The sequence below is a fragment of the Hemicordylus capensis genome, chromosome 1 (assembly GCF_027244095.1).
Source record: "Hemicordylus capensis ecotype Gifberg chromosome 1, rHemCap1.1.pri, whole genome shotgun sequence".
NCBI lineage: Eukaryota > Metazoa > Chordata > Lepidosauria > Squamata > Cordylidae > Hemicordylus > Hemicordylus capensis.
The window spans coordinates 280,819,876-280,832,779 of NC_069657.1; the positions used below are offsets into that span (position 1 = coordinate 280,819,876).

At 42.2% G+C, this 12,904-nt stretch overlaps 1 protein-coding gene across 8 annotated transcripts in view; it reads right to left on the reverse strand.

The window, feature by feature from the left end:
* Nucleotides 1-210: 210 nt before the first annotated feature.
* Nucleotides 211-12,904, reverse strand: part of HPCAL1 (hippocalcin like 1) — a 145,818-nt gene continuing 133,124 nt past the window's right edge. For all 8 annotated transcript variants that reach the window (XM_053285671.1, XM_053285670.1, XM_053285674.1 and 5 more), the window contains 3 exons: nucleotides 9,962-10,364; nucleotides 9,296-9,401; nucleotides 211-1,346 (listed from right to left, as the gene is read on the reverse strand). In XM_053285671.1, the coding sequence (XP_053141646.1) occupies nucleotides 1,249-1,346; nucleotides 9,296-9,401; nucleotides 9,962-10,364 (607 nt within the window). In that variant the 3' untranslated portion in view covers nucleotides 211-1,248. The remainder of the gene's footprint in view (nucleotides 1,347-9,295; nucleotides 9,402-9,961; nucleotides 10,365-12,904) is intronic.

The window sequence follows — 12,904 nt, forward strand, 5'->3', positions numbered from 1 at the left end:
TTTGGTGTTTTATTTTGTTTTGTTTCATTTGCTAAAGGATATAAGAAAATAAAGTTAGGACAGGAAAATGAATGAACTAGGGATCTATTCTTTAAAAGATCTTTGGAAGATTGGGAAAATATCCACCCATTTATCACACTATTTGGTTGAGCAATCTGCTTTCCAGAGAGAAACTGCAAAGCATTACATGATTAAAATATGACACAGACAGACAAGAAAATTAAGTCTTTATTTCAATTAACATTTCTTGGCATAGGCAGATATTAAACAACACTGGAATGAACAAGACTATTAACAGAGATTGACAGCAACAAGGTAGGAGGGCCATAGCAAGTGTGAGCCAGATCACCTCATCTCACTCAAAAGCCATTTTATAAAAGCTGCAGCCACTGTCAGTGGCACTTCAAAGAGAAACACAGAAGGAGACGGATTTCTTTTCAGATTTCACCAACACAGTGAACGCTTGAACAATCAACAGTAAAAATGAACCAAGTGGTGCAGTTGGTAATTAAACAGTGTTATATCCACAAACAGCTAGTCATGCAACGTTTTAACGGCAGTTTTGCTATGCATAAATATCACAATTTGTTTTTTTTAAAGATTTGAATAATCACAGACAGCTAGAAGAAATGAAGCATGGATTCTCTACTTGATATATTAAATATGACCTAAATATTATTACTTCACCATATATATATAGTTTATATATATATTTAACAGAATGAAAAGACCATTATGTAAGTGCAAGCAATTTTCCTCACAGAAAGGAAACTGGTATCATGCTCTTTAAAAAAAACACAAAACAAAACAAAAACCAAACCCAATTTATTCCACATTTCCATTGCCATTTTCTTGGAAGCAAATTAAATTGCCTGCCCTTGCTGTGTTGGACAAAAGATATACATAGTATCTCTTTTTAGGGGTTACTAAAAAAGAAGTCATCTCTTCCTATCAATCAGGTGATGTGGGATCACCCCACTGTCACCTGCATGTAAACATACCCTTCAGTTATGTTAGATGTGTAGATTAACAATATGCGGGGAAAGAAAAAAATGGAATGGTGGAAGGAGGAGTTGCATCGATGCTGGTAGGGAGAGGAGTGAGGCGCTCTTTCACTTGGATACACAGACAATCTGGCAGTGGAGTCTTATCCACTAACCACTGAGGAATGGTTGAGAAGGCATCCATTTGCGAGCAAAGCTTGAACAACAAGCCAGTAATTTTCTTTGCAAACTGTCCAGAGTTTAATTAGAACTGACTTGCACTGCTTGGATCACATTGTAACAACCGCACGATAGAGGGATCACTCTTGGCACCTTTAATAAATTCTTCAAGAGATAGTTTACCTTGGAGGGAAAGAGAAAATGATACAAAGTCAAATAATTATCTGAGAGAGAGAGAGAGAGAGAGAGAGAGAGAGAGAGAGAGAGAGAGAGAGAGAGCGCCAACTCTTAACCTGTTAAAAAAATAAAATCTAATGATCTAATGACTAAGAGATTAAATGATATCTATTCAGCTGCTAATGAGTTTAAGATGAAACATACACTTCTGAATAGGTTTAATACAATGCAATTAACTTTGCCCCCAAATTAAATATGGCTGCCACAATGCGCAGTGTCACAGCTCTGTAATACTGTGGACTTCAAAGGGAATCCCAACACTCTTTTGAAGTAATGGATGCGAAAGCAGCATTTCTGTAGTTTCCCCACTGCGGTGAATGAGGGAACCTGCAGAATCATTGCCTCCACATCTGCGATTTCAGAATAGCATCAGGGCTGCCTCTGAAGTCTGCAGCAGCCCCAGGTGTACATCATGGCAGCAGATAACACAATACTGAACATCGGTTTCAGATACTGGCCTAATGAAACAGGCAGCCTTTGGACATACCTTGAAACTGCGAGTTCAACAGACCTGAAGTTTGTGTCCATTCTCCCAGTGTGCTCCCAGACGACCGTCACTTGCAGTCTGGGAGATTACAAAGCGGGAGGAACTGGCTGTGTGGGCTCCTTCCAATGCAAGAAGACAAACTGCCCTGGAGAGAGGGAGGAGCTTCCTCCCCTTAACTTCAGTTTGTGCAAAAGCTGCACAAACTGGATATCACATTGGAGGCTATGGACCCTGGGCTTGGTAGGTATAACTTACTTCTAGCTGAAGGGTTCATTCCCATGTCTGGGTGGTCAGCAACACCATGCTGACCACACACATGGCCTCTACACACATGCAGAGGCCAGGGCCATGCGACTGCCCCATGCGGGATGCCGGGTGGAATGCCGCCACCTCTCATGGGATACTGGGTGGAGCACCACTGCTTGAAACAGTTTGCAGGTGCTGCTGTAATGCTGGTAAGCACCTGCTAATTTATTTTTAAAGGTATGTATGTATTTGTTTATTTCAGTCCAAGGCCAGCATATATTTTTAAAGGTGCCTCTTGCTGCCTCCCTGCCACTGCCCTCACCAGCCGCTACTGGATTCTCCTGGACCGCTCAGTGCTTTCGATACAATTGACTATGGTATCCTTCTGGGTCGTCTCTCCAGGTTGGGACTTGGGGGGATGGTTATAAGGGGTTTCCACTCCTACCTGGAGGGTCGGATCAGACGGTGGTGCTGGGGGGATGCTTGCTCCACCCCTTGGCCTCTAGCTTATGGGGTGCCACAGGGATCTACTCTGTCCCTTATGCTGTTTAAAAACTACATGAAGCCTCTGGGGGAGGTAATCTTTGGTTGTGGGCTGCGGTACCATCAATATGCTAATGACACCCAGATCTACCTATCTTAAGTCAGCAGACACCAGGGAGGTAGTGGATGCTCTGGGTTTGGAGGCTGTTCTGGACTGTATGGGGGCAAACAAGCAGATACTTAATCCAGATAAGATGGAAGTGCTCTGGGTGGGTAAAACTGACAATCCGAGTGGTGAGGTAAATCTGGTCTTGGACAGGACCACATTCCCTCTGAAAGACAAAGTCCGCAGCTTGGGGGTGTTTCTGGACCCGGTGCTGTCCTTGGAGGCACAGGTGGCAGCGGTATGCAGAAGTGCCTTTTACCAGCTATGGCTGGTACACCAGCTGAGACCCTACTTGGAGAAGTTGAACCTGACCTTAGCCATTCATGCTTTGGTGATATCCAGATTGGACTGCAATATGCTCTATGTGGGGCTGCCCTTAAAGATGGTTCGGAAGCTTCAGCTGGTCCAGAACGCTGCTGCAAGGATGCTCATGTGCGCAAGTCAATTCATGAGTGTCACCCTCCTCCTGCGGCAGCCTCAGTGGTTACCAGTCCACTTCTGGGCTAGATTCAAAGTGCTGGTCTTGACCTTTAAAGCTCTACACAGCTTGGGCTGGGGTATCTGTCAGACCCATTTGCCGATATGAAACTGCCGCATCTCAGGCCCTGCCACTAACAGATATCCAGTTGGTGGGGACTAGAGACAGGGCCTTTTTGGTTGTGGTCCCTTGGTTTTGGAACACCCTCCCCAAAGAGTTTTCCCATGCTCCCAGCTTCAGTGTTTTTAAAAAACAAACAACTTTTAAAAGGGGCTTTTAAATGTTTTATCTGCTGCTTATATCTGGTAGGTTTTTTAGTTTTTATAGTTTTCAGTTTTCAGTTTTTTATGAATACCTTTTAATTTGAAACTTTTTTTAAAAAAAAATGCAATTTTAAATGTGCTTTTAGCTTGGTCTTTTAACTTGTTTAAATTTATTAATTTTTTATTTTACATTGCATCTATTTTATTCATGTTGTGAGCCGCCCTGAACCTGGAGGGGTGGGGTATAAATATTTTAAATAAATAAATAAAATTACTTTTTACTGCAGGGGGAGAGCAATTGTCCCTATCCAGCCCTGCAAAGCATCCCTTCAGTGGTGATTGTTGGTGTCTACCTTATGCTTCTTTTTCAATTGTGAATCCTTTTGAGACAAGGGACCATCTTCTTTATATTTCTGTGTGAACTACTTTGAGAACGTTTGCTGGAAAGTGGTATGTAGTAGTAGTAGTAGTAGTAGTAGTAGTAGTAGTAGTAAACATTTATTTAATATAGACATATGCTTTGCTCAAGCAGCTTTCTCATACCCAAATCTCTTTGCAAATATGTGTGGAGGGGCATTATCAAATAACCAGATTCTGCTATTTCTAGGATGATTTTACCCAAGGCCAGATGATCTCCACAGGAACCTTTGCAGCTGCCTCACATTTCTTGTAATGTAGAGTTCTGCCCTAATTTGGAATTAATGAAATAATGTGGCAAATTTGTCAGAACACATATCTGTGTTGTCCAGAGACATGGCATGGTTGGAAAAGTCATAGCATTCCAAATCTCTTTTTAATAGCCATTTGAAGGCCATTCTTAGAAAGTTATTATTAGCCATTTTTAGAAAGGATGCAACAGCCCTGGCTTAAATTACTCATACAAAAATGTGACCCTGAGGGTCATATGACCTTCAGGGACATATTTCTGTCATGCACAGTAGACTTCAGAGGGAAGGAGTGGTGATTAAAAAAAAGTCACCCCTCCCTCCATGACAGCACAGCTTTGGTATGGAACTCAGCACTGCGCACCAGTGCAGTGCTAGTTTTGATGTCAGCCAGTGACTATTTTTATTGCACTAGCTGGTGTGCTTCTCTGTAGAAAGCTGTTCAATATACAGGTGACTGCATTTAAGAATAAATATGGTTCACTAATAGGATGTTTTGTAAACACCAACCATTTGGATAACTGATGTCCATTTTCTATTTCATACTACAGGAGACAGTATTTTTTTAAAAGAAATAAATTAAATACAATACAATCCAAGGCGATTCTTAACCCAGTTACAGTTGTTCCAATTACAAGAATAACTTCCATCACATTTATTTTGCCAGAGGGGAGGTTATTAATGTTGGAGACGGTGAACTATTTTGCATGTCATGACAGCCAGGAAAAAGAGCCTCATTCATACACTGTGAATGGCATTATCAGATTGAGATGTTAAACCTCTGCAAAATGGGACTCACTCAATAGACTTCCCTTCTGGGATTATTTTCATTAAATACAAGCACACCTGTTAAGTTATGCTCTCCCTAAATGTTACTATTACTACTAATTATTTGGTGAGCATTCACACACATTCTCTTGTGTCATGAGAAAGCTAGCATTTCATACAATGAAGACCCAAGCTATTCCTGGTTCTGTTACAACTGCATTATTATTATTATATTACTCACAACTCTATTAGCCATATGTTCATATTATGAGTCACACTGAAGGCTTGAACCCGGACAAGAATTTTGATTGCCACAACCTGCCTGAAGGCATTATCAGATTGCATTCCGCATATTCATGAACAAGGGCAACTTGTCCCAGAACAATATGGGACAAGAGTACTGTGATACAGAAACCCCCTTTTGGTTACATTTTGTGTTCCCACCTCTCTGTAGATTTCCCTGACAGCAGGCTGATCAGTCATATTCCAGAAACAGACCAGGATTGGTCCAAGAGCTGCCACACCCATGGTCCCTTCAATCTCAATACTCTTCTTTCCATATGAATAAGTGTCCAGCTTAGCAAAACATTTCAGTCCTGCCCCATTTAAAGATAAGGTGTTCCCTCAAGTCGGTAATTATCTATAAGAACCTGATTCAAAGCTAACTTATCCACTGAATGGTTAGAATCTGAAAGTATGATCAAGTATTCAAAAGCAAAATCCCACCTGCAAAAGCACTCTTTTGAAAAACAAACAAAACCCACAAATATTATTCTGATGGAGGTGGTAGTGAAGAGGAGGGAACCAGCCTTAAAGACTCATCCTTTTAGCCTGGCTTATAACAATATTTTGATTTTAATCTGCTTTTAATTGGTTACTGATTTTAATTGTTACATATTTCTGGTTTTAGTGTAAACCACCCTAGGCCACTTTGGGAAGGGCGGTATATATATCCAATCAAATAAATAAATAACCACATATTGCTGTCTATCATGGTTTCGATCCAGTTGTGAATTTATGGATGCTAAATTCAACATTTCAACTCTGGAGGACTCCCTGCACTTCGGAAGGGCTCTGCAAATGCCGAAGCACATTGCTGACTCTCAGCAACATGTTTGTGTTCTTGCAGAGCCCTCCTGGAGTGCGGGGAGTGCTCTAGAGTCAAGAGCCTCTGGCACAATGGCATTCAGGCAGGAGGACAGAGGGAGCTGCCCCCCACAGCCCCTTAGAAGCACAAACCATCCATTGCTTAGGATGTCAGCAACTTAAAAAAAAAGTAAATGCTCTAAATTGGTATACTCAACAATAGCCATTCAGGTCTAGATACTCAGCGAAAGATACTAGCCTAAAAAAAAGTGGAAACTGGGTGAGGATGGAAAATCCTGTACACAATTAGTGTGGATGTCCTTGGGTATGCCCTTGGGTATGCCCTCTATTTTGGGAAAAGAATAATCCATGCAGGGAGGGGTCTGATGACAGCTTAATTAGCTCTGTTAATAGGCCACAGAAGGGTTTTTTAAAAGTCAGAACTCACAAAAGCTTGTGTAATGAGAGGTGAGATTTTTTGACAAGCCCAATTGCCCATAAATGACTGTTAGGGGTTCACTGGACCAGACCTGACTGAAAGCTACACATTACACAGGAGATCCATGACTGAATATTTCAACATTTATTTTACACACCATTTTCCTGATCTAGATTGCCCTTGGAAACTGCTGTTAGCAGGGCAGTGTGCAGTTAGAATGAGAAAACAGCATATGGGGGAGTGGGGGATAGGCTCAAGCACATCTGTACATCCTGCTGTGGCTCTCAACAATTCCGTAGTCCCTTACAGCTCCTTTGGATAAAAATTAAAATGTTGAAATATCCACTCATGGATCTCCCATGTAATGTGTTGCCTGGCTCTGAACTGGCAGGGACTGCTGTCCATTTTGAGTGAAGCAGCATGTTGACTTGAGTGTGCTGTATTGTTTAAAATGGGTTTCATACAATACTTGCACCAAAACAATTACTCTCTACTCTGCAAGAGAGGAGACAGCTAAAGGTCTGGGCTAAAGGTCCTGGCCAGCGTGGTGTAGTGGTTAGAGTGCTGGACTAGGCCTGGGGAGACCCGAGTTCAAATCCCCATTCAGCCTTAGTACTTGCTGGGTGACTCTGGGCCAGGCACTTTGCTCTCAGCCTAACCTACTTCACAGGGTTGTTGTGAAAGAGAAACTCAAGTATGTAGTACACCACTCTGGGCTCCTTGGAGGAAGAACAGGAAATAAAATGTTCATCACAATCATCATCATCTCAGTGCACAGTATCTAGAATAAGTGGTACAAATGAAAATAAGTTTACTAATTTCCTCCAGTTTATTTCCAGAGCCATCCCATGGGCTGTTGGTGCCCTAGGCAAAATATAACTTTGGCTGCTCTCCTCCAGCCCACCCCATTCAATATAGAGAAAACAGTAAAGGATCCAGCACTCGAGAAATACACTGCAGACTAGCACATGGTAGGGTTGCAATGAAGGCTTTGGAAAGGATTTTTAGATGCTACAATGTGTTTATATACAAATATTAGAATCCTTCAGACAATGGTTTTCCCCATGACACTCTATGGATGTGAAAGCTGGACTTTGAAGAAGCAAGATAGAAAAAGTATTCATGCTTTTGAACTTTGGTGCTGGAGAAGACTTTTGAGGATACCATGGACAGCCAGGAAAACAAACAAATGGATCATAGAACAAATCAATCCAGAATTTTCACTCGAGGCATAAATGACCAGACTCAAACTATCATAGTTCAGACACATTATGTGAAAATGCAGCTCCCTTGAGAAGTCCATAATGCTGAGAAAAGTTGAAGGAAAGAGAAGTGTGAAAAAGTGAAAGTGGGGTCATGAGAGTTGTCTAATTGAAAAAAAATCTCATTTGCTATGATACAATGAGAATTCACACCTCAGAAGTTTTTTCTGAGGTGTGAATTCTCATTCTATCATAGCAAATGAGATTTTTTTCAATTAAACAACTCTCATGACCCCACTTTCACTTTTTCACACTCTCTATTACTATGAATAATATGAGGAAGTAATCAATTTAGCACACTTCACCTTATGAAGACAAACCTCATAAAAATAAATTCACCAAAATTCACCCCTCTGCCCAACCACTCTTAAATTGGGGATGGGTGGTAGCCTCCACCCATTAGGCACTATCTACCAGCCCACCCCACTCCTTTGGGGCAGATCCACTTTCTGCCCCCAATCTGCCCCAAAGACACCCAAACTTCAAATATTCCCAAAAAATCAGCCCTCTGCCCAATCCCCCTGAAATTGGGGTGGTAGCCTCCACCCATTAGGCACTACCACCCCACCCCACTCTTTTGGGGCAGATCCACTTTCTGCCCCCAAACTGCCCCAAAGTCACTAAAACTTCAAAAATTCTCAAAAAATCACCCCTTTGTCCAAACCCCCTTAAATTGGGGTGGTAGCCTCCACCCATTAGGCACTACCACCCCACCCCACTATTCTGCCCCAGGCCCCACTTTCTGCCCCAATCTGCCCCAAAGACATGAAAATTTCAGAAATTTACCAAAAATCAGCCCGTTGCCCAATCCCCCTGAAATTGGGGTGGTAGCCTGCACCCATTAGGCACTACCACCCCACCCCACTCCTTTTGCCCAGATCCCATGCTATGCCCCCGAACTGCCCCAAAGTCACTAAAACTTCAAAAAATCGCCAAAAATCAACCATGAACCGAATCACCCGAATTTTTCAGGTCCAAAATTCGGGTGATTCGGCTCGTACCCGAAAAATATCGGGGGACATCGGGGGTGATTCAGTTCAGCCCCGAATCACCCAAAATTGTTCTTTTCGGGCACAGATCGTTCTGTGCCCGAAATTTTTTGCACATCCGTAGAGATAAGTGGTGGGAGCAGCTGCCTCTGTATGAGGCCAGGCAATGTACACATGATTTGGCTTCAGTCTTTAAGAGCTGAATTTCTGCATAGCCCTAGTATTGATGAAGAAAATCTGAAGAGGACTGGTAGGGAGAGACAAACTACACAAGAGCAAAAAGGACTGGAGCTTGGAAAAGAAAAGAAAAAGACGCAGATGCAGATTTCATATTTCCCAAATGCTGCCTTCATCGGGTCACATTTCTCCACCACCATAAGTAATTGGAATCGAGTTGTTCTGCTTTTTTTAAAAATGGAAAAACAAGATTTTCAGGATTTTTTATATGCCATAGATGGTGATCATGTAGCTTTCCAGACCAAAGGTTAAGGGGCTATTAGCACATGCACATCAATGAGGACAAGGCTGAGGCCTGTTAGGGTGGCTTGCTGAAAAAATCATACCGTCATTGTTTGTGTCCATCTGTCTGAAAATTTTGTCTGTTCGTTTCTCTGGAGTAGATTCATCCTCTGGCATTTTCATTACTGAAGACACCATTTTGTAGATTGCCTGAAAGGACAACATAAGAGAGAAATTTGTTTGGCATCCTGATAGGGATTGTAGGTGAAATTTTTAATGAGCCCATCATGTTGAAATTGCCATTTTAGATTTCTTTTAACAAATTAAGAAATGCACTGTAATTTGCATATTATGCATTCTCCATATATGGAATGCATTTGTTTATATAGCAGCTTTAAGTTATTAGGCATGCATTACATATATGCACACACAGTGTTATTTATGTCAGTGAGGGCGAGGCCACCCAGTGTTGAGGGTGGCATCCAGTCACTTACTTAGGAGGGTTAGGGTTAGGCAGCACTATTGAGTTTAGGGCCAAGATGGCTCTCTGTCTATATGTCACAAGTATTTTCTGTCCAGCAGGTCAGTGTAAAAAGTGAAGAACAGCATATTCAGGCATGTGACACATTCAGGCATGTGGCAAACTAACTGGAACTACCTCCATTATTGCACAGTTTTGAATGGGTCATGTGTTGGTTAAACAAAAATTTAACAAATTGAGGTGGGTTAGATTTTCTTTATGTACATGTCTTGCATTGTGATTCACTTACCTGCACTATTTCCAGCATTTCAGCACGGCTGATGTAGCCATTGCCATCAAGGTCATACATGCTAAATGCCCATTTCAGCTTCTGCTCAAGCTTGCCTCGAGAAGTGACACTCAGTGCAATTATAAATTCCCGAAAGTCAATCGTCCCATCGCCATTGGTATCAAAAGTGCGGAATACGTGCTCTGCAAATTTTGAGGCATCGCCATAAGGGAAGAAATTAGCATATATCTTTTTGAACTCATCAACAGTCAAATGGCCAGTTGGACAATCTTTTAGGAAGCCTTTGTACCACTCTTGAAGCTCATGATCTGTGAATTCTGTATTCTCTCGGAGATCTTGGAGCACTTCTGGCCTCAATTTACTGTTCTGCTTCCCCATTATGTACTTATTTAGTGTCGAAGGGCTGCAACAGAAAAAACAACAACAGGTTTGACTTAAAGCCAGCATTAAAAGCTGCATTCAGAACTTAAGAATAGTAAACATACACAGTGCCAGAAGAGATGGTATATGTTTGCTATAGCCATACAAGATGTAAGACAGACTGATGCTTATTTTGTCTGTCTGATCAACCATTTCTTGAGAGGAAACATACATTGCTTTGTCATTTCTTCTTCCCTTCTTTTTGTCCAAGCTCACCACAGCTGGCAATACCTTTGCAGGACAGAAAGGGAGGAAAGGGGCAGAATTTGGATCAATATGCAAATCATTTCCTCCCCTTTATTTTGATTGTGGATTTCCCCCCATAACATATCGTTCAGAATCTGTTTGGGATGGTGGTGGGGAATTAACAACTGCTACTATAAAACACTCTCCTATGCAAGGAACTTTGCTTTCCCATTCTAATATTTTGCATGCTGAATTTTAGTGATTACAACTCTACTGAACACCAAATTCTTCATTTCCCCACCCAACACTTTTCATGCATGCCAAAAATAAAAGCACAGAGTCTAAAGTGGAAACCACACACTGTTATTCAATTCAATGTATTACTATCAAAGATCAGCACAGCACTGTTATTCTTTTATTACTTCTAACACTCCTTCTCAATATAACATCTCGAGATGTGTCTATTCTAAGTAGATTAGGGAGAGGCTGACCATTTGAAGCACACTCGGGACAGGCACAGACCACCAAGAGCAAACTCCACCTTGATTCTCCTTGCACTCACATGTACTCCACTGCCTGTTACATCCTCTCCCTCCTTATCTTGGAAGGGGCAACAAAAAGTAAGCAACAAAAAGGTAGGACAGCTGTAATAGTGAGGCCTAACAGGCCTCTCCTCCAGCCCAGGACTGATGCTTGAGTAGCTTCTCTTGCTAGGGATGTTAGTGCTTGTAATTAGTCCCAACATCCCTGGGAGGAAAAAGAGAGCTCCAGTAGGTCTCCTGCATCGTCCTAGCCTAGAGACATCCTGTTTAGTAGCCACTCCTCCCTTCCTCAGGGTAAAGGCTTTTTTCTCTTTGGGGAAGGGGGAGCAAAGGCCATTGAGACTTTTCGAGCATTCAAACTGAATGCTCCAAGAGCCTCTTGAGGCTTTGCCAAGCATTCACTTTTCAAAGCTCCCCGCTCACACTTTTAGAGTGAGCGTGTTTTTACTTTAAAATGCATCTCTTAAATGTATACACAAAGATTTACAATGTACAGTCCTCCACATATATTTCCAACATTGGAAGGGTACACCGCTACTAGCTGTACTTCCGCCACCCCAGATTCATTATCATTCTGTATAGATTGACACGGTGAATGTAGTGCTTTTATGTGAAGATATGTTTTCACATGCATTTCTCTCAATATCTATTTTTAGTAACGTTTAACTTGATACTATTCAAGTATCTCCTCCATTCCAGCTTCACCCACACAAGATTTCAGAAATGCTTTAAAATGGCTTCAGGATCAATTCCAAGCTGAATAAGCAGGCTGGAAAGACCACAGAGGCCACAGAAGGGGAGATGGAAAAGGCTGGGGAGGCCTGGGACAAAAGCCAACCGAAGTCTAAGAGGATCACCCCAGAGGATTTTCCCCTCCCACCTACTAGGACAGGTTACAAGCATATTATCTAGAAAGATGCCTTTGCGAGCACCCTCATGATTCAACTGTCTTAACATGCATTACAAAAACAAACACTCAGACCTAGCATTACAAATGCTATGCAATTAAGAATGCAGAGGGAATACAAATAACATTGTTTACTGAAAGGACAGTCTGGGTGGTTAAGCAAGTGAAGGCAAGTATGCAGACTCAGCAATCCTGCTCATCAGTCTTGGCACAAGCACTGGCGGGGAGAATTGCGCAAGTCTGGGGCTTGGTTCACTCTTCCTGCACTGTAGCTTTAAGAAAGCGTTTTAAAAATAGCAGCCCACAGGTTTAGGAGTGTGGTAACTTTTCTAAAGGGCTTTCAGCAGTAAAACTTTATCATGGAAATGGCAACAGGCCAAGGATCTCCTTTTAGGGCCAGTGTACACTCACTTTTACGAAGCCAGAAACCCTGCAGTAGCAGTCTACTACATGCTTGTGTCTGCCACCACTTCACGTAAAATTTGGTATCTGCAGCATGTAGTCAACTGCATCACCCAGTTCCCAGAATTATTCCACCCAGTTTCTGAGGTGGAAGGTCATGAGAACATCTTGCTGCAGACATTGCATGCATAGTTGCAGGCTTGTCTTCCACTGCAAGCGTGGGATTTCTGGACTGGGGACTGTTAGCCAGCCTCCATTGAGTCTTTCTAATGAATTCCTCCCCTCTAAGGAGACCTCCTCCAAGCCTCACAGCCCCCAGGTCAGACGGATGTAAGTGTCAGCACTTGTTCTTACCCTGTCCCTGCAGACAGGTCTATCACAAGGAAATGGAGACAAGCAGGGTTCCCAGGCCGGGGGTGGGGAGACAATCATGCAATCGCTTGAAGTATTAAAGTAATATTTAATTACCTTAAAAATCATTTTAAA